The sequence below is a fragment of the Gorilla gorilla genome, chromosome 13 (genome assembly GCF_029281585.2).
Source record: "Gorilla gorilla gorilla isolate KB3781 chromosome 13, NHGRI_mGorGor1-v2.1_pri, whole genome shotgun sequence".
NCBI classification, from domain to species: Eukaryota; Metazoa; Chordata; class Mammalia; order Primates; family Hominidae; genus Gorilla; species Gorilla gorilla.
Genome location: NC_073237.2, coordinates 31,411,644 through 31,435,757, shown reverse-complemented (window position 1 = coordinate 31,435,757; position 24,114 = coordinate 31,411,644). Strand labels below are relative to the sequence as shown.

General features: G+C 53.5%; 1 protein-coding gene across 24 annotated transcripts in view; it reads left to right on the top strand.

The window, feature by feature from the left end:
• NOL6 (nucleolar protein 6) overlaps nt 1-13,013 on the top strand; it is a 49,910-nt gene extending 36,897 nt beyond the window's left edge. For 23 of the 24 annotated variants that reach the window (XM_055351743.2, XM_063696297.1, XM_055351742.2 and 20 more), the window contains 25 exons: nt 2,065-2,271; nt 2,357-2,473; nt 4,278-4,457; nt 4,802-4,970; nt 5,128-5,262; nt 5,348-5,511; nt 5,597-5,717; nt 5,903-5,961; nt 6,047-6,148; nt 6,324-6,439; nt 6,601-6,778; nt 6,953-7,075; nt 7,207-7,355; nt 7,482-7,557; nt 7,758-7,898; nt 8,042-8,159; nt 8,242-8,396; nt 8,570-8,733; nt 9,108-9,260; nt 9,491-9,588; nt 10,306-10,430; nt 10,547-10,636; nt 11,026-11,220; nt 11,334-11,435; nt 11,655-13,013. In XM_055351743.2, coding sequence (XP_055207718.2) covers nt 2,065-2,271; nt 2,357-2,473; nt 4,278-4,457; nt 4,802-4,970; nt 5,128-5,262; nt 5,348-5,511; nt 5,597-5,717; nt 5,903-5,961; nt 6,047-6,148; nt 6,324-6,439; nt 6,601-6,778; nt 6,953-7,075; nt 7,207-7,355; nt 7,482-7,557; nt 7,758-7,898; nt 8,042-8,159; nt 8,242-8,396; nt 8,570-8,733; nt 9,108-9,260; nt 9,491-9,588; nt 10,306-10,430; nt 10,547-10,636; nt 11,026-11,220; nt 11,334-11,435; nt 11,655-11,804 — 3,387 coding nt within the window. In that variant the 3' untranslated portion in view covers nt 11,805-13,013. Of the gene's footprint in view, nt 1-505; nt 681-2,064; nt 2,272-2,356; nt 2,474-4,277; nt 4,458-4,801; nt 4,971-5,127; nt 5,263-5,347; nt 5,512-5,596; nt 5,718-5,902; nt 5,962-6,046; nt 6,149-6,323; nt 6,440-6,600; nt 6,779-6,952; nt 7,076-7,206; nt 7,356-7,481; nt 7,558-7,757; nt 7,899-8,041; nt 8,160-8,241; nt 8,397-8,569; nt 8,734-9,107; nt 9,261-9,490; nt 9,589-10,305; nt 10,431-10,546; nt 10,637-11,025; nt 11,221-11,333; nt 11,436-11,654 lie in introns of those variants that run through there. The other variant, XM_004047930.5, reaches the window with a different exon arrangement.
• The last annotated feature ends 11,101 nt before the right edge of the window (nt 13,014-24,114 follow it).

Genomic DNA, 24,114 nt, shown 5'->3' with positions numbered 1-24,114 from the left:
AGAGCAAGACTACTCCAAAAATAAATAAATAAAAATAAAAATAACTAAATTACTTAAAATTGTAATAAGCTAAGTAATAAGTAAAAACTGGAGAAAAGCCATAACAATAATTCGGGAACAAGATGATGTGACGGGCTAAACCTGGCAGTGAAGACACAGAAAAATGAATAAATTCAAGGTATGTTTTGGAGGTAGAACTGACAAGATTTGTTAACTGATAAGGTGTAGCAAATAAAGAAAAAGGGAGGAATAACTGCTGTAAACAAACAACCTGACCAAAAGGAACAAACTAGCTCCGCCCTTCCCGATTGCAGCCACGCGAAGGACGTGAGGAAAAGAAAGCAAAGGCCTAGCTACGGGCAGGCTTCCGTTCTAGCGTCGCGAAGAGGCCGTAAAGCAGAGAAACCCGTTTGTCCCCTCCCCTAACGGGCGCGCCTTGAGACTGCCCGGCCAATGGCAAGCGAGTAACCGACTGATAATCCAATAGCTCTGGAGTGGGTGGAGTCCTGAGGAATTGGGGTGGGCTGGACTTGGGCCTGGAGTTAGGCATTTCCGCCCACGTGGGAAGCTATGCGGTATACACCCGGCTAGAATCTGAAGTGCGGGAGAGTGCTGGACCCCGAGTGATGGGGCCGGCGCCAGCTGGAGAGCAGCTTCGCGGAGCGACTGGAGAGCCAGAGGTGGGTTGAGCCATCGGGGAGGAACAGAGGCTCAATGTGCGCTCCCTTGGCTGCAGGGCCCGAGATGGCGTGACCTGACAGCTTGCCGGTGAAAGCCATGCCGGCGGCCCATCCTGGAGGATATTTCCAGCCTGTGGCACTGAGGCAGGGCTTGCTAGGGGTGATGGAACCTGGCAGTATTTGGTTAGAAGCAGTGAAGCCAGTAGAGCCTCTGCTCCCTTTTGGAGCTCTGCACCTCAAAGTTGAAGAGACCCACACTTGGGTCGTTTCTTTTATTTGGTGGTCCTTGACGATAAGCGGGATCTTCCTCCCTCCACAGAATTTGTGTCCAGTTCTGTGCTCCCCGCTGTAGCGGAGGGCATACGGTGCCTCTCCTGGAGCGCTCCAGTAAGGCTCTCTGGGATGAGAGGTATCGTGGAGGGGATGGGCCCACGGCTGTAGGGGAAAAGGTTTGGGATCCTGCACGCTTGCCTTTGAAGCCTGCTCATAGTACGGGTGTACCAGTTGTGGAACCTCGAGTGAACAGTGGGACTTCAAGTGTCTTCAAGAATTATTTTGAGGATTTAATGACTTGCTAAATGTATCCTCTGGGGTCCAGTCGGTTCTAGCTCCTTCCACCAGTGAGTACTTAGTGTATACTGAGGCAGTCAGGTCTTCCTAGAGGAGGTGGAACCTGGCAGGATTTGGTTGGAGCGAGAATGGGAAAGACATTTGAGAAGTCCCAGACCTATATCAGCAGAAGAGGAAACTTCCTGAAAATACAAGGGTCCTGGGCATTACTTAGGGCAGGGCTCAGTCAGCTTCTTTTTTTTTTTTTTTTTTTTTTTTGACAGTCTTGCTCTGTTGCCCAGGCTAGAATGCAATGGCACGATCTCGGCTCACTTCAGCCTCTGCCTCCTGGGTTCAAGTGATTTTCCTGCCTCAGTCTCCCGAGTAGCTGAGATTACAGGCATGTGCCACCACACCCGGCTAATTTTTATATTTTTCATAGAGACGGAGTTTCCCCATGTTGGCCAGGCTGATTTCGAACTCCTGACTTCAGCTGATCCACCCAGCTCCACCTCCCAAACTGCTGGGATTACAGGCGTCAGCCACCATGTCCAGCCTGGGCCCAGTCAGCTTCTATCCCTACCAGTTCCAAACAGAGCTCCATGCTTGTGGTGTCAGGTAGACAGGAGAGCTCTTAACTCAAGGAATTTTCGGCTCAGTGCTCAGTGATGTTCATCCAAGTAACGATTCTCCTGAGTTTTACAAAATCTGACTCCTACTCAAAAGAGGGACGGAGCAGGTGAAGCTTTTACCCACAACCTATCATGGTGGCACTTTAGGCAGCAGATGCTAGATACCTATTACCTCAAAATGGCTTCTCCCTCACTGGCCACAGGTGATGGAACCAGCCCTGGAAGGCACAGGCAAAGAGGGGAAGAAAGCATCCTCCAGGAAGCGTACCTTGGCTGAACCTCCAGCGAAGGGCCTCCTGCAGCCAGTGAAGCTCAGCAGGGCAGAACTGTACAAGGAGCCTACCAATGAGGAGCTTAATCGCCTTCGGGAGACTGAGATCTTGTTCCACTCCAGCTTGCTTCGTTTACAGGTACTGTTGAGTGTCTGCAGCTTTTGTTCGAGGTGTGTACCTGGGACCCTGAGGCTGATGGACTGTCTTCTACCCTCTCTTACAGGTAGAGGAGCTACTAAAGGAAGTAAGGCTGTCAGAGAAGAAGAAGGATCGGATTGATGCCTTCCTACGGGAGGTCAACCAGCGGGTCGTGAGGGTGCCCTCAGTCCCTGAGACAGAGGTAAGCAAGTGGCCTGGGGAACTGGGAAGCCCAAGGGAGACCTCCAGTGGGAGTATATCAAGCAGGGGCCTTGCTGTTACTCTGTTTAAGGGTTGGGGTGCAGGGAGCTCATTCTCACAGCAAGGAAGCTTAGCTGGGAGCGTGGTCATTTGTGTATTCATTCAGCAAGTACTTCCATGCCTTGCAGTATTTGTGTTCTTAGGATATATCAGTAAATAATAGCCTATGCTCTAATGCTGAGGTTGTAGTTAATAGATAAGCATAACAGGCAAACTCTATGCCAATGTTAGAATGTGGTAAACACTGGAAAAAGGAAAAAGTAGGACGAGCAATGTAAGGGGATTGGGAGTATTAGAGGATGGGAGTGGTTTACAAGTTTAAAGGGGGTGTTCACAAAGTAGGCCTTATTGAAGTGACATTTGTGTAAAGACTTGAAGTAGGTGAGTCAGCTATATAGATATCTAAGGGAATAAAAGCATTCCAGGAAGGGGGAACAGCCAGTACAAAGGCACAAAGGCAGGAATGTTCCAGTTACATTGCTTGGAATGAATGAGGAAGACAGAAGGAGATGAGTTCAGAAAGGTGATGGGGAAAGTCGCGTATCATGCAGGGCATTGTGTCCCGAAACAGGGACTTTGGCTGTTGCTCTGGGTGAGATGGGGAGCCACTGCTGGATTTTATTTTGCAGAACAGTGATGCCCTCTAACTTTTAAAAGTTCACGTTTTTGTTTTCGTTTTTGAGACGAAGTCTCGCTCTTGTCCTCCACACTGGAGTGCAATGGCGCGATCTCAGTTCACTGCAGCCTCCACCTCTCGGGTTCAAGCGATTCTCCTGCCTCAGCCTCCCAAGTAGCTGGGATTACCACATCCAGCTAATTTTTTTGGTATTTTTAGTAGAGAAGGGGTTTCACCATGTTGGCCAGGTTAGTCTTGAACTCCTGACCTCAGGTAATCTGCTCGCCTCGGCCTTCCAAAGTGCTGGGATTACAGGTGTGAGCCACCGTGCCCAGCCTAAAAAGTTCACTTTTCCAGCCTTAAAAAGTTTAGTTTTAGAAAAATTTACTCCGGCTGTTGTGTCAAAAGTAGAATGGAGAGGGACAATGATGAGATTAGAGAGACCAGTTAGGAACTAGTCTAGGCACTGAGAAATGGTGGCTCCTCAAACTAGGGAGGAAAGTAGTGAAGTGATCCATTTCTTTTTTTTTTTTTTTAAATCTTTTCCTCTCTCTGTTTTAAAAAAGTTTTCTTTTTAGAGAAGTGATCCATTTCTGAATACATTTTGGTAGTAAAATGGGTATTCTTTTTTTTTTTGAGACAGAGTCTTGCTCTGTTCCCCAGGCTGGAGTGCAGTGGTGCGACCTCGGCTCACTGCATGCTCCACCTCCCGGGTTCACACCATTCTCCTGCCTCAGCCTCCCCAGCAGCTGGGACTACAGGCGCACGCCGCCATGCCCGGCTAATTATTTTTGTAGAGACGGGGTTTCACCGTGTTAGCCAGGATGGTCTCGATCTTCTGACCTCGTGATCCGCCCACCTCGGCCTCCCAAAGTGCTGGGATTACAGGCGTGAGCCACCGCGCCCAGCTCGTAAAATGGGTATTCTTAACAGAGCTAAGTTAAGGTGATTTAAGTGGTTTTGGCTTGAGCAACTCATACGGAGTTGTCTTAGCAAGGAAGACATAGTTATGGGAAGATTGGGAGTTTGGTTTCAAACATATTGATGTGTTAAAATGTCTTCTAGACATAAAGGGTACATGTGAGGAAGGCAGTTGAATCAGTATGTGTCCTTGTCTCTGCCCCCACAGCTCACTGACCAGGCATGGCTCCCAGCTGGGGTTCGAGTGCCCCTCCACCAAGTGCCCTATGCCGTGAAGGGCTGTTTCCGCTTCCTGCCCCCAACCCAGGTTACTGTTGTGGGCAGCTACCTTCTGGGCACCTGCATCCGGCCAGACATCAATGTGGATGTGGCACTGACCATGCCCAGGGTAAGGTCCAGGGTTTAGGGGATAGAGGCCCACCACCTGACTACCTACAAATCCTGGATCCCTCTTTCTTATCTGCCGCTTGCCAGGGGATTGAAGTCAGAATTCTAAATCAGAAGAGCAGACCATTACAAGCATCCCGAAGGCAGCTTAGATCCCTCGGGCCAGTTGCTGTCCTTTTGGAGCTTTGCTCTCCAGATATGAGAACTGGGCCTAGTGTTGCTAACCGTGGCTCAGGCACTTCTGTCAGCAGAGGAGCCCTGGCTCTCTCACCTTGGTTTCACCTTGGCCCACAGCTCCACAAGCACTTATGTGCCTGGCCTTCTCTTCTCCCCTGGCCCCTCCAGGAAATCCTACAGGACAAGGACGGGCTGAACCAGCGCTACTTCCGCAAGCGTGCCCTCTACCTGGCCCACTTGGCTCACCACCTGGGCCAGGACCCCCTCTTTGGCAGTGTTTGCTTCTCCTACACAAATGGCTGCCACCTGAAACCCTCACTGTTGCTGCGGCCGCGTGGTGAGAGGCACACATTGGGCTGAGGGCATAGCATGGGGTGGTAAATCTGGAGGAGGAGGCACAGAGGCACGGAGGCCTCGAGTATGGGGGGACAGGATGGGGAGCCCTCTGGCTCCAAGGGCTCCTGCAGAGTCTCAGCACTCACTGTCTCTGACAGGAAAGGATGAGCGCCTGGTCACTGTACGTCTGCATCCGTGCCCTCCACCTGACTTCTTCCGCCCGTGCCGCTTGCTGCCAACCAAGAACAATGTGCGCTCTGCCTGGTACCGAGGGCAGAGTCCTGCAGGGGATGGTGAGCAGGCCCTGGTGTTGAGGTGGAGCTGGAGGGAAGAGGTGTGGGGACTTTTCCTGTCATGGCTTCCCTTTTCATCCCACAGGTAGCCCAGAGCCTCCTACCCCCCGCTATAACACATGGGTCCTGCAAGATACAGTTCTCGAGTCCCATTTGCAGCTGCTGTCAACCGTTCTGAGTTTAGCCCAGGGCCTGAAGGATGGCGTGGCACTTCTGAAGGTCTGGCTGCGGCAGCGGGAGCTGGACAAGGTGAGTTGGGAGCGGCGCAGCCTCCATACCTGAGCGCCTGTTTGATGGGCAGGCTCTGACCTCAGCCTCTCCCTGTCTCTTTCAGGGCCAGGGTGGGTTTACTGGGTTCCTTGTCTCCATGCTGGTTGTCTTCCTTGTGTCTACACGCAAGATCCATACCACCATGAGTGGCTACCAGGTCCTGAGAAGTGTCTTGCAGTTTCTGGGTGAGGCAACTAGGTGGGGAAAGGCCAGGGGCTCCACTCCTCCTGGGAATCCTCTCATCCCAGTAGGGGTCTTTTGGTGTTTTGCCATCAGATAGATGAGCAAACTGAATTGGCTGAGGGAGGGTGTCATTAGGGCTGGGTCCCCAGAAGGGGATACCTTCTAATACACTTGTGATTCACTTCAGCCACTGCAGACCTGACAGTCAACGGGATCAGTTTATGTCTCAGCTCAGATCCCTCTTTGGTGAGTTGGGGAAGGGCCAGGTCTATGCCAGGAGGCCTGCAAGTAAGGTGCCAATCCTGACCTGCTTCTCTCTACACCCGCCAAGCCGGCCCTGGCTGACTTCCACCAGGCCTTCTCTGTTGTCTTCCTGGACTCCTCAGGCCGTCTCAACCTCTGTGCTGATGTCACTGCCTCTACTTACCACCAGGTACCAATGGGCCCCCAATCTGTGTTCCCCTGATGTCTCAGCCCAGACTCTGTCCCTTTTGCAAGTACCAGAACCCCAGAAACTCCTCTTCAAAGAGCTAACTTTAGGGCACATCTCCTGGTCTAAGCCCTTGGATCAATGAAGGGCACAAGGATGGTCCCTTCTGTGGCTCCAGGTGCAGCATGAGGCACGGCTGTCTATGATGTTGCTGGACAGCAGAGCTGACGACGGGTTCCACCTGCTGTTGATGACTCCCAAACCCATGATCCGGGCTTTCGACCATGTCCTACAGTGAGTTTAGGGGTGACAGGGTATGTTGGCGGGTCCTGTCTCTTTGGGGCTACAGTGGTGGGGCAAAGGTCTTCAGACAGGTGCTCAGATCATTCAGGGAGGAGGTGGTACTAGGGGCCAGCAACCGGATTACCCCTCTTTGGCCCTTTGTACCCCTCCAGTCTCCGTCCACTGAGTCGCCTGCAGGCAGCGTGCCACCGGCTGAAGCTCTGGCCAGAGCTGCAGGACAATGGTGGGGACTATGTCTCAGCTGCTTTGGGCCCCCTGACCACCCTCCTGGAGCAGGGCCTGGGGGCTCGGCTGAAGCTGCTGGCTCACTCTCGACTCCCAGTCCCAGAGGTGAGGTGGTGTAGGTTGGGGAGTTTGGGTCTGAGTTGGGCTGGATCCAGGGTCCCAAGAGACACAAAGGACACACCATTCCTCCAGCTAGGCGTTTCTAGCTAGCTAGAAAGTAGGTTTCTAGGCCAGGCTGGAGGATTGGAGGACTGAGCTCAGTCTTTTGAAATCCTGCAGTGGGACATCAGCCAAGATCCACCAAAGCACAAAGACTCTGGGACCCTGACCCTGGGACTCCTTCTCCGGCCTGAGGGACTGACCAGCGTCCTTGAGCTGGGTCCAGAGGCAGACCAGCCTGAGGTGGGGGACCCCAGCATGTACACTGGAAGGAATGGGGCGGCTCGTCCTCATGGCACCTGGACTGAAGTTTGTTGGGGAGGGTCCACAGAGCCCTTCCTTCCCCAGCTCTACTACCACCCTTGCCTCCTCAGGCTGCTAAATTCCGCCAGTTCTGGGGATCCCGCTCGGAGCTTCGGCGTTTCCAGGACGGAGCCATTCGGGAAGCTGTAGTCTGGGAGGCAGCCTCTATGTCCCAGAAGCGCCTCATTCCCCACCAGGTGGTCACCCACCTCTTGGCACTGTGAGTGTTGGCATCTGGATTCCAGAAGGCAGTGTGGGCTGGAGAGCCTTTTCGGGGGTCTGGCCCAGGCAGTTGAGCGAGAACACAGCCCCAGATTTTCTCACTGTGTCTCTGTCTCTTTTTCAGCCATGCTGACATCCCAGAAACCTGTGTCCACTATGTGGGGGGCCCCCTGGATGCACTTATCCAAGGCCTGAAAGAGGTAAGGGTCTTGGGGTCAAGGCTAGTGATTGTAGAGTAATCAACCTGTGGGGAGAGTCCTCTCAGCCTCGGCCAGCTTGCACTTCCTGGCATGTCCAGCAGGCAGCGGTGCTGGCTCTGCTGCAGCCTGAGCTGGGGCAGAATCCAGGTGAAGCTGGCCTTCTGTAGGGTCCAGCCTCCTGACCGTCTTCTCCCTCTCAGACCTCCAGCACAGGCGAGGAGGCCCTGGTAGCGGCGGTACGTTGCTATGACGACCTCAGTCGCCTACTGTGGGGGCTAGAGGGTCTCCCACTGACCGTGTCTGCTGTTCAGGGAGCTCACCCAGTGCTGCGCTACACAGAGGTGAGGTGCAACGGCGCAGGTGACCTTTCTGCTTAGTGGCCCCACCTCTGCTCCAGTCACCCAGTATTCCCCACTTCCAACTCCTGACTCTGGGCACTCCCTCCCAGTCCCAGGCCCATTCCTCAGCCCCTCTTCTTCCACAGGTGTTCCCACCAACTCCAGTCCGTCCAGCCTCCTCCTTCTATGAGCCTCTGCGGGAGCGGTCCTCACTGCTGCCCCGGCTCAATAAGCCCTGTCCGGCCTACGTGGAGCCCATGACCGGTAAGAGGGCCCTTGGGAGGGAGTGGGAGGGATAGTTCCAGCTCCAGGCCACAGTATGAGACCTCTGACTCTTCTTCCTCAGTGGTTTGTCACCTGGAGGGCAGTGGCCAGTGGCCACAGGACGCTGAGGCCGTGCAGCGGGTCCGAGCTGCCTTCCAGCTGCGCCTGGCAGAGCTGTTGACACAACAGCATGGTCTGCAGTGCTGTGCCACTGCCACGCACACGGATGTCCTTAAGGTTAGGCTGGTGCAGGCAGATATGTCCCCAGGGAAGGGGGGCACCAGGGATGTCAGGGCATGGAAGAAGACACCCCTGTGGGTACCACGCTGGGGAATAGGGCTGTAGGCCACAGAGTACTCCCGGGGTTCTGGGCTGACACATCCTTCTCTTTCCATACCTTCTTCCAACAGGATGGATTTGTGTTTCGGATTCGCGTGGCCTATCAGCGGGAGCCCCAGATCCTGAAGGAGGTGCAGAGCCCAGAGGGGATGATCTCGCTGAGGGACACAGCTGCCTCCCTCCGCCTTGAGAGAGACACAAGGCAGTTGCCGCTGCTCACCAGTGCCCTGCACGGGTAAGGCCACTGACACAGTTTCTTCCTGTCTGTAGGCCCCCTCCTGCCCCCATTCTCCTCGCCTAGCCACCTGTCTCTCCAGGGGCCAGATGGTATCATAGTTAGGGGTATGAGTTCTGGAGTCAGGCAGGTTCTGGAATCCTGGCTCTGCCACTTACTGACTGTGACCCTATGATCAGATTTTCCTCCTTGGTCCCTATATTTGTCATCTGTAAAATGGAAATAACACTAGGGTCAACTTCTTGGTGCATTTCTTAAGAGAATATGAGATTACATATGTAACCTATTATCACTGAGGCTGGCGTTGGGTAGGGGCTGGATGAACAGTGGTGGTGGGGCCCTGAGTCTCGCTGACACTCCCCTTCTCTCCGCAGACTGCAGCAGCAGCACCCAGCCTTCTCTGGTGTGGCACGGCTGGCCAAGCGGTGGGTGCGTGCCCAGCTTCTTGGTGAGGGTTTCGCTGATGAGAGCCTGGATCTGGTGGCCGCTGCCCTTTTCCTGCACCCTGAGCCCTTCACCCCTCCGAGGTGATTCCCTCCACTTTTTCCCTAGCTGCGAAGTTTCCTTGCGGCCAGCCATCATCCTTTGTGCTGCACCCTAAGTCTACATGGGAATGGGTGATTGAGCAAGTGGCAGAAGGGGTTCTAAGATGCCCTGCCCTGCCAATCCACACCAGGGGGTCTGAGCTCCACAGCCTGAGGGAAGCCTGGGGATATGTGGCTGGGCCCTGGATTCTTTGCTTACTCCAGCCCTTTAGTTCCCCCCAGGTTGGCTTCCTTCGATTCCTTTTCTTGGTATCAACGTTTGATTGGAAGAACAACCCCCTCTTTGTCAATCTCAATAATGAGCTCACTGGTAAGTGGTAGAACAGGGGTCAGACTGCTGGAAGAACAGCTCTTTATGGATTGCAGGCAAGGGTTTCCCTGGCAGTGTTAGGTTTTCTCTGTGCCTCCCCAGCCCCAGATGTCTAAGCCTGACATGAAGAAGAGGTCCAGGTGAACAGCCTGACCATTATGACATGGTTTGCTCTTAATTGTCAGAGACAGAATGATAGGGTGGTAAGCAAGCTACCTGGCGGGGGGCTGTGGAAGGAAGAGGAGAATAGAAGGGGGATCCTGAATACCAGGTAAGAAGTATTAGGGCACGGAGCTAGGAAGTGTAGCACAGATACTCAGACCTCTTGGTGGGGGTGGGAGTGGTGATTTGTGGTTGTAACGTGAGGCACTCGGTCTCTGCAGAGAGCAGGGTGTCAGGTTCCTAATTCCCCAGGTGTGTGGAAGCCCATGGTGGGAGGGGGCCAGGGGCAAGACTCAGCTTGTGCAGGCCGGGAAACCAGACTGGGGGTGCCAAGCAGTGGAAAATTCTGCCTCTGGGCTGAGGTTGGGAGATTAATGCCCCACCCAGTTGAGGCAAATGCGATGTCCCTTTCGTCACCTTTGCCACTTGGTGGGGGGGAGTGTTGAAAAATACCTGTGATGAGCAGCCGTTGGGGGCACCGTAGGAGGACCTGGGGGAGTAGAGGGTGTCTTACAGGGAGGAGCAGGCTGACCCAGGACCCATTCTTGTCTCTAGTGGAGGAGCAGGTGGAGATCCGCAGTGGCTTCCTGGCAACTCGGGCACAGCTCCCCGTCATGGTCATTGTTACCCCCCAAGACCGCAAAAACTCTGTGTGGACACAGGATGGACCCTCAGCCCAGGTTCAACCCCATACCTGCCCCCTAATGTGTGGTTTTCTTCCCAAGGAAAAAGCAGGCCCAGCCTGACCTGGGAGAGACCCACTTCAGTTCCAGTCTGATGTGTCTGTACCCCGCAGATCCTGCAGCAGCTTGTGGTCCTGGCAGCTGAAGCCCTGCCCATGTTAGAGAAGCAGCTCATGGATCCCCGGGGACCTGGGGACATCAGGGTAAGCTTGTGACCAGCAGTGACTCCAGGGCCTCTGGGGATTCTGTCTTTGGAAGTTCAGCGTTCAGGGATCTCACAGGAGACCCGGTCCCCTTGTTTGGTGAGACTGAACAGAGGAGGTGTTGAAGCTGCTGTGGTGCCTGGGGTGGCAGAGCCTGGGGAACCTGGGTTCCATCTGGGTCTCCTGTTTCTAGCCTGTGCTCCTTCTGCTGGACTATGCAACAGCTGTTTGCTCTGTGGGTCTTGGTGCTTCAGTCTTCACATGGGCTGGTGGGCCCATAGAGGGTGGTCAGATGGAAGGAGGAAACCAAGGTGGGCGTGTGGAGAGGTTTGTGGTCCAGTTCCTCAGTCAAGGGGGTCCTGCTGACCCCTCCTTCTCCCCTTCCTTAGACAGTGTTCCGGCCGCCCTTGGACATTTACGATGTGCTGATTCGCCTGTCTCCTCGCCATATCCCGCGGCACCGCCAGGCTGTGGACTCACCAGCTGCCTCCTTCTGCCGGGGCCTGCTCAGCCAGCCGGGGCCCTCATCCCTGATGCCCGTGCTGGGCTATGATCCTCCTCAGCTCTATCTGACGCAGCTCAGGGTTGGTCCTAAACAGCTGAATGACCGTGGGGAGGGGACTTCCAGGTGAAGCTGAGGCTGTGGAGGAGCTCTTAAATGCCTGCCTATAATCTTCTCTGTTCTGTCCCTTTCTAGGAGGCCTTTGGGGATCTGGCCCTTTTCTTCTATGACCAGCATGGTGGAGAGGTGATTGGTGTCCTCTGGAAGCCCACCAGCTTCCAGCCCCAGCCCTTCAAGGTGTGCTGGCTGGTGACAGCTGTGTTCCTGAGTGTGTGCACGTGGTTCTGTGTGGGCATGCATGTCTGTGTGTAGTCTGTCCTATGGGCAAACCCGTGTCAGGTGCGGAGTGTATGGGCTTGTGTTTCTATCCCCACCACCCCCACTCTGTACCCAGCTTGGTGTCTCTGGGTGTGCCGCTGTGACACTCAACCCACATCTCTTCTCTGATTTCCCCAGGCCTCCAGCACAAAGGGGCGCATGGTGATGTCTCGAGGTGGGGAGCTAGTAATGGTGCCCAATGTTGAAGCAATCCTGGAGGACTTTGCTGTGCTGGGTGAAGGCCTTGTGCAGACTGTGGAGGCCCGAAGTGAGAGGTGGACTGTGTGATCCCAGCTCTGGAGCAAGCTGTAGACGGACAGCAGGACATTGGACCTCTAGAGCAAGATGTCAGTAGGATGACCTCCACCCTCCTTGGACATGAATCCTCCATGGAGGGCCTGCTGGCTGAACATGCTGAATCATCTCCAACAAAACCCAGCCCCAACTTTCTCTCTGATGCTCCAGCATTGGGGCAGGGGCGTGGTGGCCCGTGTAGTCTCCTGGGCCTGACCATCCCAGAAGAGTGGGAGCCGGCTCAGAGAAGGAACTGAACCCAGGAGATCCATCCACCTATTAGCCCTGGGCCTGGACCTCCCCGCGATTTCCCACTCCTTTCTTAGTCTTCTTCCAGAAACAGAGAAGGGGATGTGTGCCTGGGAGAGGCTCTGTCTCCTTCCTGCTGCCAGGACCTGTGCCTAGACTTAGCATGCCCTTCACTGCAGCGTCAGGCCTTTAGATGGGACCCAGCGAAAATGTGGCCCTTCTGAGTCACATCACCGACGCTGAGCAGTGGAAAGGGGCTATATGTGTATGAATAGACCACATTGAAGGAGCACAATGCCCTCCTGTGTTGATGCCACTTCCCAGGGTGGAGACAGTGGAAAAGAACCGAGGACAGGAAAGGATTGGGTAGGTGAAGGGGTCGGGGGACTGGTAGTCACCCAATCTTGGAGAGGTGCAAAAAGCACTGGGGGCTACCCGTTAGCTGCATCTGCCCTGGCTGTTTGCCCGTTCATGTCACAAACTGCCACTACTATGTACCTGCAGTGGGGTTGCAGAGATGGGGGAGACTCAAGTCTTACTCCCCAGGAGCTCCCAGGGCCCAAGGAGGAGAATGCTGCCTCCTTTCAGTCTGGTCTACACCCACTTTCTGGTAGCCTCTCTGCTTCCTGTAATTCTGGCTGTTTTTCCAGACTCAGCTCAAATAGTGCCCCTCCTTAAGCCCATCCCTCGCCCCCAGCCTGAGGTGATCTTTCCCTCCTCTGAACTATTAGAGCAGTTACTGTCTGTTCAGTTCGTTTGGCAGGCACACACAGTGGCATAAATTCTATTGTTTTGAACTCTGATTTAAAATTAAATTGCAGCTGGGCGTGGTGGCTCATGCTTGTAATCCCAACACTTAGGGAGTCAGGAGAATCACTTGAGCTCAGGAGTTCTAGACCAATCTGGGCAACAGAGAGACCCCATCTCTTTTAAATAAAAAGTTAAATTGCTTAATTTCCCCCGTATTCCTGGCCTGTCTGCCCCTTTCACATAATTTTAAGCTGGTTTCTTGTATGTAAACTCCTTGAGGGCAAGAACATGTTTGAACATAGACTTCTTCGTGTCCTTCCTAGCACCTATTACAGTGCTTTGCTCAGGGGCCATCCAGCACAGGCAGATGGGGGGCAGAGAAGCCCACTGGAAGATTGCAGAGTAAAGGGAATCCATTTGTGAAATCTGCCTGCAACAAGTGGGTGGTGACGGTGAAAGAGAAAGCCTAAGAGATGATAGGGTTGACGTTGATTGAGTGCTTAATAGGTGCCAGGCGGGGTTAGGTGGTGGTATCCGTATCTTATGTGCGGAAACTTGTCGTACAGTCATAACGAGCCATGTGGAGTAGGTACTTTCATTTACCTTCATTTTCTGAGTGAGAGAACAGGCTCAGCGCAGGGGCCCGTTGTGTGAGGAACTTTGATGCCTGGCTAGCAAGCTCCATCCTCAAGATGAGAAGCTGCATGTGGGAACTCTGGCCTCCAGTTCTGTCTCAACTGTTGGTCTTTGTGAATCACTGCTTGCCTCTACTGTCACTGCCATGGAGCAGCTCAGCCCAGAGTTGAAATTAGAATAGGGAGGGAATAAATTGGCTGGCTGTGTGAGCTGGAGTCCACATCTCTCCCTCTGCTATTCATTCTTGAGCTTCAAGCATCAACGTGCCAGGCTTTATTTTCCGGGAGTGAAATGTAATCCCATCCCTTGTGGAGCCCCGTGGTCCATGGTCACCCTTGGCTCTTCCTCTTGCCTCCCGTGGTCCCTTGGACTATTTGTCCACAGTCCCTCCATGGGCTCCTGGGAGGGCCAGGGGTTGCTGGAAGCCTAGCAGGAATCCTTATGTGTGAGCAAGTGTACACAGGATAAGTGTACATGGATAATGGTTAATCCATGAGGTTACATCCTCATGGATGCGCCTGCCTTGGCGGGTCTCTGCCTTTAACTTTGCAAGTGTGGCAGATCACCTGTTTCATCCCCAGGTCAGTTGTCTGTAGCTTCAGGCCCTTCACAAACCCAGCTCTTGATTATCCCCATGGGGGAGGGGGTGGAATCTGCCCCCAGGCAGGACTATAGCAGGTGGCTCTAAGAGGTGCAGTTACCAGTCCCAATGGGAAATGAGCCCTGGCCCTGCCACCTCATGTGGCCCTGTGCAAATCACTTACCTTTGCTGGGCTCAGTCTTCCAACCCATAGAATAGGCATGGTAATGGCTTTGTCAGCTGACCATTGCCCAGTGTGGCAAGGAAAGAGGGCTGAGAATTTAGAACCCTAAGGCGCTGCACCATACCTTCCTGTTCTCCCTGCTCCAGTTCCACTGGGGAGGTGGCTGGGCAGGAAGCCCTGGGTCCAATTTCTTTTTTTCTTTCTCTTTTGTTGCGACTGAGTTTCACTCTTGCCCAGGCTGGAGTGCAATGGCATGGTCTTGGCTCACTGCAAATTCCGCCTCCCAGGTTCAAGCGATTCTCCTGCCTCAGCCTCCTGAGTAGCTGTGATTATAGGCGCCTGCCACCACGTCCTGCTGATTTTTTTTATTTTTAGTAGAGATGGGGTTTCGCCATGTTGGCCAGGCTGGTCCCGAACTCCTGACCTCAGGTGATCCACCCACCTCAGCTTCCCAAAGTGTTGGAATTATAGGCGTGAACCACTGTGCCTGGCCCTAATTTCAGTCCCTCACAGTTACAGCTCCAACCTGTTTTCCTCAGGTTTTCTCTGGAAAACAGGTGAGCAAACTAGTGTTCAAGATGACTGCCCTAGGCTCCTTTGCCCCAGCCCAGGATGACTCTTGTCTAGCCACAGAGGCCCCAGCTCCAGAGTAGGGAGGTGCTCAGGCTTTAGCTGAGGGGCCAGGGGAGGGGAGGGTGGAGATGGGCAGTCAGGAACCAGAACCCCAGGGGAAGGGAAGGAGAAAAGCCTAGCAGGAAGCCTTATGTGTGAGCAAGTGTACACAGGATAATGGTTAAGCATCCTCATGGATGTGCCTGCCTTGGTGGGTCTCTGCCTTTAACTTCACAGGTGGACAGAGACAGAGTGGATCTTAAGTATGGCATGATTTGTCTGTTCTGTGTGTGGTGCACGTGCACGCGTCTGTATGCACTAGTCTGTCTGTCTGTCAGTATTCACCTGCAGCTCTGGTTTGCTGCAAAAGGGGAACTCTGCCCTGTTTTTTAGAGGGCAGGTTAGAAAAAGCTCTCAAGTCAGAGGCAGGGACCCTGGATTTCCTCCCCTGGCTTTAAATGAAGCTTTCTTCTTGGGGTTTCACTTTGGGATTCCCAGGTTTTTTTTGTTTTGTTTTTTTTTAAAGAGACTGGGGGTCTCACTATGTTGCCCAGGCTGGTCTCAAATTCCTGGGCTCAAGTGATCCTCCCATCTTGGCCTCCCAAAGTGCTAGGATACAGAGTTTCCTGTGTTCTGACTGACCTAAGCCTCATTTAGTGAACTCAACAAGGGTCCTCCTTTCTGGCTATGGCGTCTGACAACCTCCTCTACCCCCGAATCCTGTTAGCTGAAGGCCCTATTGTCCTCTGCCCAGCTCCATACTTTGGGGGAAAAAAGCAAGACCCCCAAGCCTAAGGGGTCCATATAGCATGTTATATCAATGAAATCCTCAGGGCTGCTCAGTCCCTGACCTATTAAGTCAGATTTAGGCTAGCCAGCCCCCCTCCCCCAAGTTTACATGTAACCCCCCCAACATCCGGTACTTGCTTTATGAGTCACAGATTAATCCAGGTGAGTGATAAGGGCGAGGGGAAGCCTGGGGCACGTGAGTCACCCGTACCCTTCACAGGAAAGGCCAATCTGCTCATCTACCCCTGAGAGGGAGAAGGAGGAGGCATCTCACACTGCCCCAGGGAACCAAGGAGGACCAAGAAGAAGGGTGTTTCAAACCAGAGGGAGACTTCCTCTTCTACTTCAGAAATGAATGGGGAGGATAATTTTCTGGTTTATATCAGGCCAAGATGTGTAGGAACTTGTCTAGGGTCACACAGGAACTTGTGGGGTACAGCTACTGAGAATCTAGGTGTCCTGGCTCCAGGCAAGCCACCTGCTTGAACCTGGCTTTCCTGGGGCCAAGGGGTGGAGTGTGGAGGAAGAAAGGACTAGAAACGCCTGAGCTGCAAACTTCTCCAGTGGGGCAAGGGAGTAGGGAAAAGCCAGGAGCCTCACCTGTTTTGGGCCACTTGCCAGCCTAACCCCTTCTCCTTCTTCCCAAGCCTTTTATTTATTTATTTATTTTTTTTTTTATTTGAGACGCCCAGGCTGGAGTGCAGTGACCCGATCTCGGCTCACTGTAACCTCCGCCTCCCAGGTTCAAGCGATTCCCCTGTCTCAGTCTCCCAAGTAGCTGGGATTACAGACACTCGCCATCATGCCTGGCTAATTTTTGTAGTTTTGTAGAGACAGGGTGGGGGGCGGTTTCACCATGTTGCCTAGGCCGGTCTTGAACTCCTGACCTCAGGTGATCCACACACCTCAGCTTCCCAAAGTGCTGGGATTACAGGCATGAGCCACTGTGCCCGGCCTGCCCAAGGCTTTTGAATGCAGCTTTTATCAGCAGCCCAGAGGAGCAGGGTGAAGGATATGGAGAGTGGGGTTGTGCAGGGAGAGAGGGAGTATGAGCATTCTGGTCAACCTCAGCTCAAGCCTAAATCTCCTCTGTTCCCTGGCCTGGGAGCTCAAAAGCAGGACCCAGCTCTCCTCTATTCTCCCAGATTGGAAACTTCCACAGGTCAGGGCTTGGGTCTCCCAAGGACTGAAGAGGCCAAGGTTGGGCCCTGTCTGAAGGGACAAGGAAGCACTCAGACTGAGCCCCAGTTCCACTTGATGACCAACAGTTTGGATGAAAAAGATAGTTATGGCTGGGCACGGTGGCTCACGCCTGTAATCCCAGCACTTTGGGAGGCCGAGGCGGGCAGATCATGAGGTCAGGAGTTCGAGACCAGCCTGGCCAATATGGTGAAACCCCGTCTCTACTAAAAATACAAAAATTAGCCAGGTGTGGTGGCACATGCCTGTAATCCCAGCTACTCAGGAGGCTGAGGCAGGAGAATTGCTTGAACCTGGGAGGCAGAGGTTGCAGTGAGCTGAGATTGCATCACTGTACTCCAGCCTGGGTGACAGAGCAAGACTCCATCTCAAAAAAAAAAAAAAAGAAAATTATGGCATCCTGCCCTTTCCCCAGTCTCCCTCCACAACCTCCACAATGCCCCCACCCCCATCTCCCAACCTATGGGGTCTCTCTGGAGCCTAGTTCTCACTGACCCCCAGTCTCGAGACCAGGAAGTCATTCTTGAAGTCTGACTTTGGAATCTCCTGCTGCAGCCTGTTCCCTCCCCTGGATTCTTCCCCTGACTCCTCTCACCTGGGGTGGGTTGCTAGTGGCTCCCCTATAATTAGCCACCAGACGGGGCTGGCCAGAGGGTAGAGTGTACTGGGGCTCATGCACAACCATCACCTAATGCATTGCCAAATGCATAGCCTCCTTCTGCCACCTCCTCCCCACCCCTCATCCGCACCCCCTGCCCTTAGACCACAGGCCTTTTGGAGAACCATTGTCTTACTGGCCTCTCGGTCCCCACCTGAGGTTCCTGTCCACCCAGTTCTGCCCCCTTCAACTTCTTCAGCTGCTTGCCAGCTTGCCCTCCTCACTCTGCCTCCTAAACCCTTCTCCCTCCCCACAGCCATTGCCGGCCATCTGGCCTTGCTTCCTCCTCCATGGCCTCCCTCCCAGGCTTCCAGCCTCTGTCTCTCTCTTCCACCCCATCTTCCACTCAGCAGCTGGAGGGGTCCTTCTAAATGGTAGGTAGAAACCATGTCACTTACCTGCTTAAAACCTTCAGGGCTGCCATTAGCCACTGTTCTTAGTGGTGTCACATTTGTCAATTGTAATCTCGTTCAGAACCCTGATGTAAGGCTGGGCACGGTGGCTCACACCTGTAATCCCAGCACTTTGGGAGGCTGCAGCAGGTGGATCACCTGAGGTCAGGAGTTTGAGACCAGCCTGACCAACATGGTGAAACCCCGTCTCTACTAAAACAAAATTGGCTGGGTGTGGTGGTGCATGCCTGTAATCCCAGCTACTTGAGAGGCTGAGGCAGGAGAATCGCCTTGAAAAGGAGAATCACTTGAAAAGCTGGGAGGTGGAGGTTGCAGTGAACTGAGATCGTGCCATTGTACTCCAGCCTGGGCAACAAGAGCGAAACTCAGTCTCAAAAAAAAAAAAAAAAAAAAAAAAGAGCCCTCATGTAAAATGGTTAAGATGTTTCAGTTGAAGCAGGAGGTGGGGCCAAGGCTCTGCCTTATCGGCTTCCTTCTCTCCACCTCCAGCTGCAGCAGTCCCTATAACGGCTTCCTTAGAACCTCAGGGCTTAACGAATATCTAAGTTCAAATACCTCTTGGCCCTGGGTAAGCTTCTGCCCATCAGTATGGAACCCAAGGCCCTTCCCACACTACTGGGTCCTTTCCTCGCCTCCTTGCTGCTGATCTCGTCCTGGCTAGGCAGGCAGTCAGCCCTGCTAGGGTCTGGCCCTGCAGTCTCTCACCTGGAAAACCCTCCATAAAATCCCCAGCCAAATGTTTCTTCCTCTAGTAAGCCCTCTGATTGTCCCAGCCCAAAGGATGCTCCATGCGCCCTTCCTGGCTGCAGGGGCCAGGCTAATGCTGGGCCCCAGTTTAGGCTACCTAGGAAGCCTGTGAGCTTTGTTTCTTTTCTTTTTCTTTCTTTTTTTTTTTTTTAAGATGGAGTTTCACTCTTGTTGCCCAGGCTGGAGCGCAATGGCACGATCTCAGCTCACCACAACTTCCGCCTCCCGGGTTCAAGTGACTCTCCGGCCTCAGCCTCCTGAGTAGCTGGGAACACAGGCATGTGCCACCACACCTGGCTAATTTTGTATTTTTAGTAGAGATGGGGTTTCTCCATGTTGGTGAGGCTGGTCTTGAACTCCCAACCTCAGGTGATCCACCCACCTCAGCCTCCCAAAGTGCTGGAATTACAGGCGTGAACCACCACGCCCAGCTGAAATTTCTTTTTTCTTTTCCTTTTATTTATTTATTTATTTTTTTTGAGACGGAGTCTTGCTCTGTTGTCTGGGTGGAGTGCAGTGGTGCAATCTCGGCTCACTGCAACCTCTGCCTCCCAGGTTCAAGCGATTTTCCTGCCTCAGCCTCAGCCTCCTGAGTAGCTGGGACTACAGGTGTGCACCACCACGCCCAGCTATTTTTATTTGTTTGTTTTTAGTAGAGAAGGGGTTTCACCATGTTGGCCAGGATCATCTCAATCTCTTGACCTCATGATCCGCCCGCCTCAGCCTCCCAAAGCGCTGGGATTACAGGCGTGAGCCACTGCGCCCAGCCACCTGTGAGCTTTCTTTTCCTCCTCCATCTCTGGTCCTGACCCCTCATCCTCTTAAGCAACCCTCTCCTGGTTCCAGAAGCTTTCCTGCCAGTGAGGATGGAGACAGGAAATCAGAAAACCTAGGGGCTCCAGGCATCCTGAGGTGTGAACCAGAGCCCTCCAGACCCCCTAGGCCTGTCACAGTGATGACTGGTCTGTGTCAACTCCGTATCACTAACTCCCTTCCCCCTGAGGCTGGCTTGGGTCAGGCCCAGCAGTTTATCTCTAGACCTTGCAACAGATGCGCATCTCCTATCTCTGGTTTTTATAAGCACGTGACCCAGACCCACAGCCTGGCCCAGACGGGCACACGAGGAGATGCACACATGAGCCTCCCAAGTAGCTGGGATTAAAGGCGTGAGCCACTACGCCCAGCTAATTTTTGTATTTTTAGTAGAGACGGGGTTTCACTATGTTGGTCAGGCTGGTCTTGAACTCTTGACCTCGTGATCTGCCCGCCTTGGCCTCCCAAAGTGCTGGGATTACAGGTGTGAGCCACCACGCCCAGCCTAGTACAGTTTTCAAAGCCGGAAACATACAATCTTCTTTGATTCTTACAAGGGCCCCACCGGGAGGTGGGGGCCCCCTTCAACTGAAACCTCCAGGTGACAGATGAAGACACTGAGAGAGACTCTGTGGGGGTGGGAGAAGAGAGCCATCTAGGTGACCTTACTGTTCAGTGGCCAAGCCAAGCCTGGAGCTCAGATTCTGGGTGTGCAAGAGAGTTTTGTCCCCATCAGCCTAGTCCCTAGGACTCTGCACTCTTAGCCTCTAGGTCTAAGCCTCCATCCTATCGCTCTGCTGTCTCAACATGACCCTTAGCTGTCCTAAGCCTTCAAAGGCTGCTGAGGGCAGGTCAGGGACACCAGGCTGTGAACCCAGAGTCCCCAGGGTATGGGTCAAAGGTTGATTCTTCTCAAGGCCCAGCTGGACATCCGGCTGAAGGTGCCCAAGGCTGGGGGAGTTTGTATTCATGGGCTCTCCCCCAGGTCACCCATTTAAAGATGGGAGTAGCTGCGTTGGCACAGGAGGAGGAGTCTGGGGACACTCTTAATAGGGCAATTCATCTCAGCTCTCTGCTCCTGATTCCAGTCCACAGCCAGCTCCCCACTCTTGAAGCCTAGATGCAGGAACAGTTTTCAACAGTGGCCTAAGAGTGGGAGCACACTCTGGAAAGCAGGGTTGAGCATGGAGGGACTCAATGGGGTTCTGTGCCCGGGCTCCCTGCTCTCCCTGTGCCTCAGACCTGTGGCTCCCTAGTCTTTCTGCCCTGTTTACCTGTCCTCCCCATCCCTATGGGGTTTGAATCCCGGATCAGCACTCAGTGGCTGAGTGACCTCGGCAGGTGACTTCTCTCTAAATCTCAGTTTTGTCATCTGTGAAATGGGGAAAATACACTCATTTCTGGGAGCTGTTTTGCAAAGTGGGAGGAAGTGCTTCCTAAACTAGAATATGTCTGCGTGTCTGCTTTGCTCTGCCCCTCCCCCACCCCACTCCAATGCTCTGGAAGAGATTAGGGGTTTGGGGGTACTCTAGAGTGAGTAGCTTCCTGTGTCTCCACCCCCACCTGTGACTCACCAACAACAAGGAAGGCCCAGGTCTCTTTCTTTGCTGGTTCGGGCTGCTCGCATTCAAGCAGAAAGAGTTTGGGGTCAGGAAATGAAAGGTGTGGCACTCCCACCCCTTAAAAGGGCCCCAGCCAGCCCCTCTGGTCCAGCAGGCTGAGACTTGCATCCTTAGCCCTTCCCTTGCCTGGGAACCCACTCCTCCAGCTCTGACCTTAAAGAAGTCATGGGCTCCCACGGGGTGGATGGGGCTGTTCAGGCCCCTTCCCTGGCTCAGCTCCTCCCACCCAGGTGAGACACAGACCTTGCTCAAGATGCCCTGGGAGGAGGGGGAACCTCCTCATCAGCCTCCTCCCAGAGCACCCAGGAGGGCTGGCTCCCAGCCTGCACTCAGCCCTGGCTCTCCTTCCCAAAGCACAAGCGGAAGCCCTGAGGACCCTGGGCAAGCTGTGACTCAGAGGGCTGGGGCCTCACCAAGCTCAGTCTCTTCTCTGTGGAGCCATGCTTTCTTCCGCCTTTGGCTCTAGGGGGCGCCAACCACATTGACTACAAAGGGAATGCTGCTCCCGGGGTCGCAAAATGGAGCAGTGGGCTTCTGCCCCGCCCCAGTCAGGCCAGCCCGGTGCTTCTGCACAGGCATCCTCAGATCCTGACCCTTTTCTGTCCCAGGTGACCCAAGGAGGGCTGACAGGAATAAGGGGCCCGTGGAAAGTACTGCATCCTTCCCCTTCCTCCAGCCAGAGTCCTCTCACATCCACTAAGAAGAAGCAAGAAGATCTACCCATATCTTCTCAGTTCCAACTCTAGCCACTCCAATGTGTATGTGTATGTATATGTATGAACATGCATGTACACATGAGGTATGGACATGAATGAGTTTGGTGAGAGTTCACGGAGTCATGGTCCTGAAGGTTGGGCCCTGATGGAGGGGGTGGGGAACAAGGACATTGAGACCCAGCCCTTGTTCTGCTAGCTAAACCATGTGCCTTGGCATGCAGCTGCATTGACTGGAGGGGTTTGCAAAGATACTCTATGGTGAGCTGCAGTCCAGGATTATAGATAGACACATACATGCATGCATACATGGGTGAGTACAGGTAGCTGCATATGTGTAAATAAATGCTGCTCAACGTATATAAGACAGACAAATCCATAATTGTGTGTGTAACTAGCTACTTCCTGGTGCAGCCCACGAGAAAACCCATGTGAGGTGAATGCAGACAGATGTGTGTGTAGGTTGCTTTTTTGTTTATTTGCTTTTTGAGATGGAGTCTGTCTCTGTCGCCCAGGCTGGAGTGCAGTGGTGCGATCTCTGCTCACTGCAACCTCAGCCTCCTGGGCTCAAGCGATTCTCTGGCCTCAGCCTCCCGAGTAGCTGGGATTACAGGTGCCTACCACCATGCCCGGCTAATTTTTTTTTGGCGGGGGGATAGAATTTCGCTCTTGTTGCCCAGGCTGGAGTGCAATGGCACGATCTCGACTCACTGCAAGCTCTGCCTCCCGAGTTCAAGCGATTCTCCTGCCTCAGCCTCCCAAGTAGCTGGGACTACAGGCGCGCACCACCACGCCTGGCTAATTTTTGTATTTTTAGTAGAGATGGGATTTATCCATGTTGGCCAGGCTGGTCTCGAACTCCTGACCTCAGGTGATCCATCTGCCTTGGCCTCCCAAAGTGCTGGGATTATAGGAGCAAGCCATCGTACCCGGCCTAATTTTTGTGTTTTTAGTGGAGACAGGGTTTTACCATGTTGGCCAGGCTGGTCTTGATCTCCTGAGCTAAAATGATCTGCCTGGCTCGGCCTCCCAAAGTGCTGGGATTACAGGCATGAGCCACTGTGCCCGGCTCCAGGCCAGGTTCCTTTTTTTTTTATTATTTTTTTTTGTGACGGAGTCTCGTTCTGTTGCCCAGGCAAGAGTGCAGTGGCGCCATCTTGGCTCACTGCAAGCTCCGCCTCCCAGGTTCACGCCATTCTCCTGCCTCAGCCTCCCGAGTAGCTGGGACTACAGGCGCCCACCACCACGCCCAGCTAATTTTTTTTTTTTTATTTTTAGTAGAGATGGGGTTTCACCTTATTGGCCAGGATGGTCTCGATCTCCTGACCTCGTGATCCTCCCACCTCAGCCTCCCAAAGAGCTGAGATTGTAGGCGTGAGCCACCATGCCCGGCCTCCAGGTTGCTTTTATAAGGGAAGAGGAAAAGAAATAAAAAATAGAAGTGTGTGTAGTGTCTGCTGGTGAAAGAGCTTCCCCTGTTTTTCTCCCCTGCTCTGGTTCCCAGGCTAGATTTGGATGCCAGCAGACCCAGGATGGGATAGGGTGAGGATGGGGTGTTGTGGGCTGGGGTTCCCCATTTTCTTTCAGTGTTGAGGAGTCCCTTGCCAGTTTCTGCTCTGTGCTGCCTTTGCAGCTCCACTTGAGGCAGGGATGGGCTGGATGCATATTATAGGGTGGGAGGAAAAGGGGGCAGCATGGCAGGGGTGCTCTACCACTCCCATAGCCTGTGATCTGGGCCCTGGCACCAGGAGTCTATGGTTCTGTCTTGAGTCACAGGCTGGCAGTGGGGCCAGAGGGCAGGTACTCAGTGATGGCTCCCTGATTCACCACGGGGCCTCCCAGCCTATAGAGGCCTGGAGGTTGGGGTGCATCTTTCTGGGTCAAGGGTCATTAGAGTCCTCATGTGGGGGTTCTATATATGTGTGAGCCCATAGTGAGGCTCTCATGTGAATGGGATCCCTGATCATGGGAGCAGAGCTCAGTGTCTATAGGCAAGTGTGTGACTGCAAACCACAGGGTGTGTGTGTGTGTCTGTGTGTTTGTGTGTGTGTATGCGCAAGCGCCTGCATGTATGTGAATCTACTTTATGTGTATGCTAAACCCATCTCTTTGGGCATGAACCACCTCTGGGACTGGGAGCCCTTATTTCCTTTCTTTTCTTTTCTTTTTTAACATGCCTATCTAGGCCAGGTGCGGTGAATCATGCCTGTAATCCCAGCACTTTGGGAGGCCGAGACGGGTGGATCACCTGAGGTCAGGAGTTCGAGACCAGCCTGGCCAACGTGGTGAAACCCCGTCTCTACTAAAAAAACAAAAAACAAAAAACAAAAAAATTGGC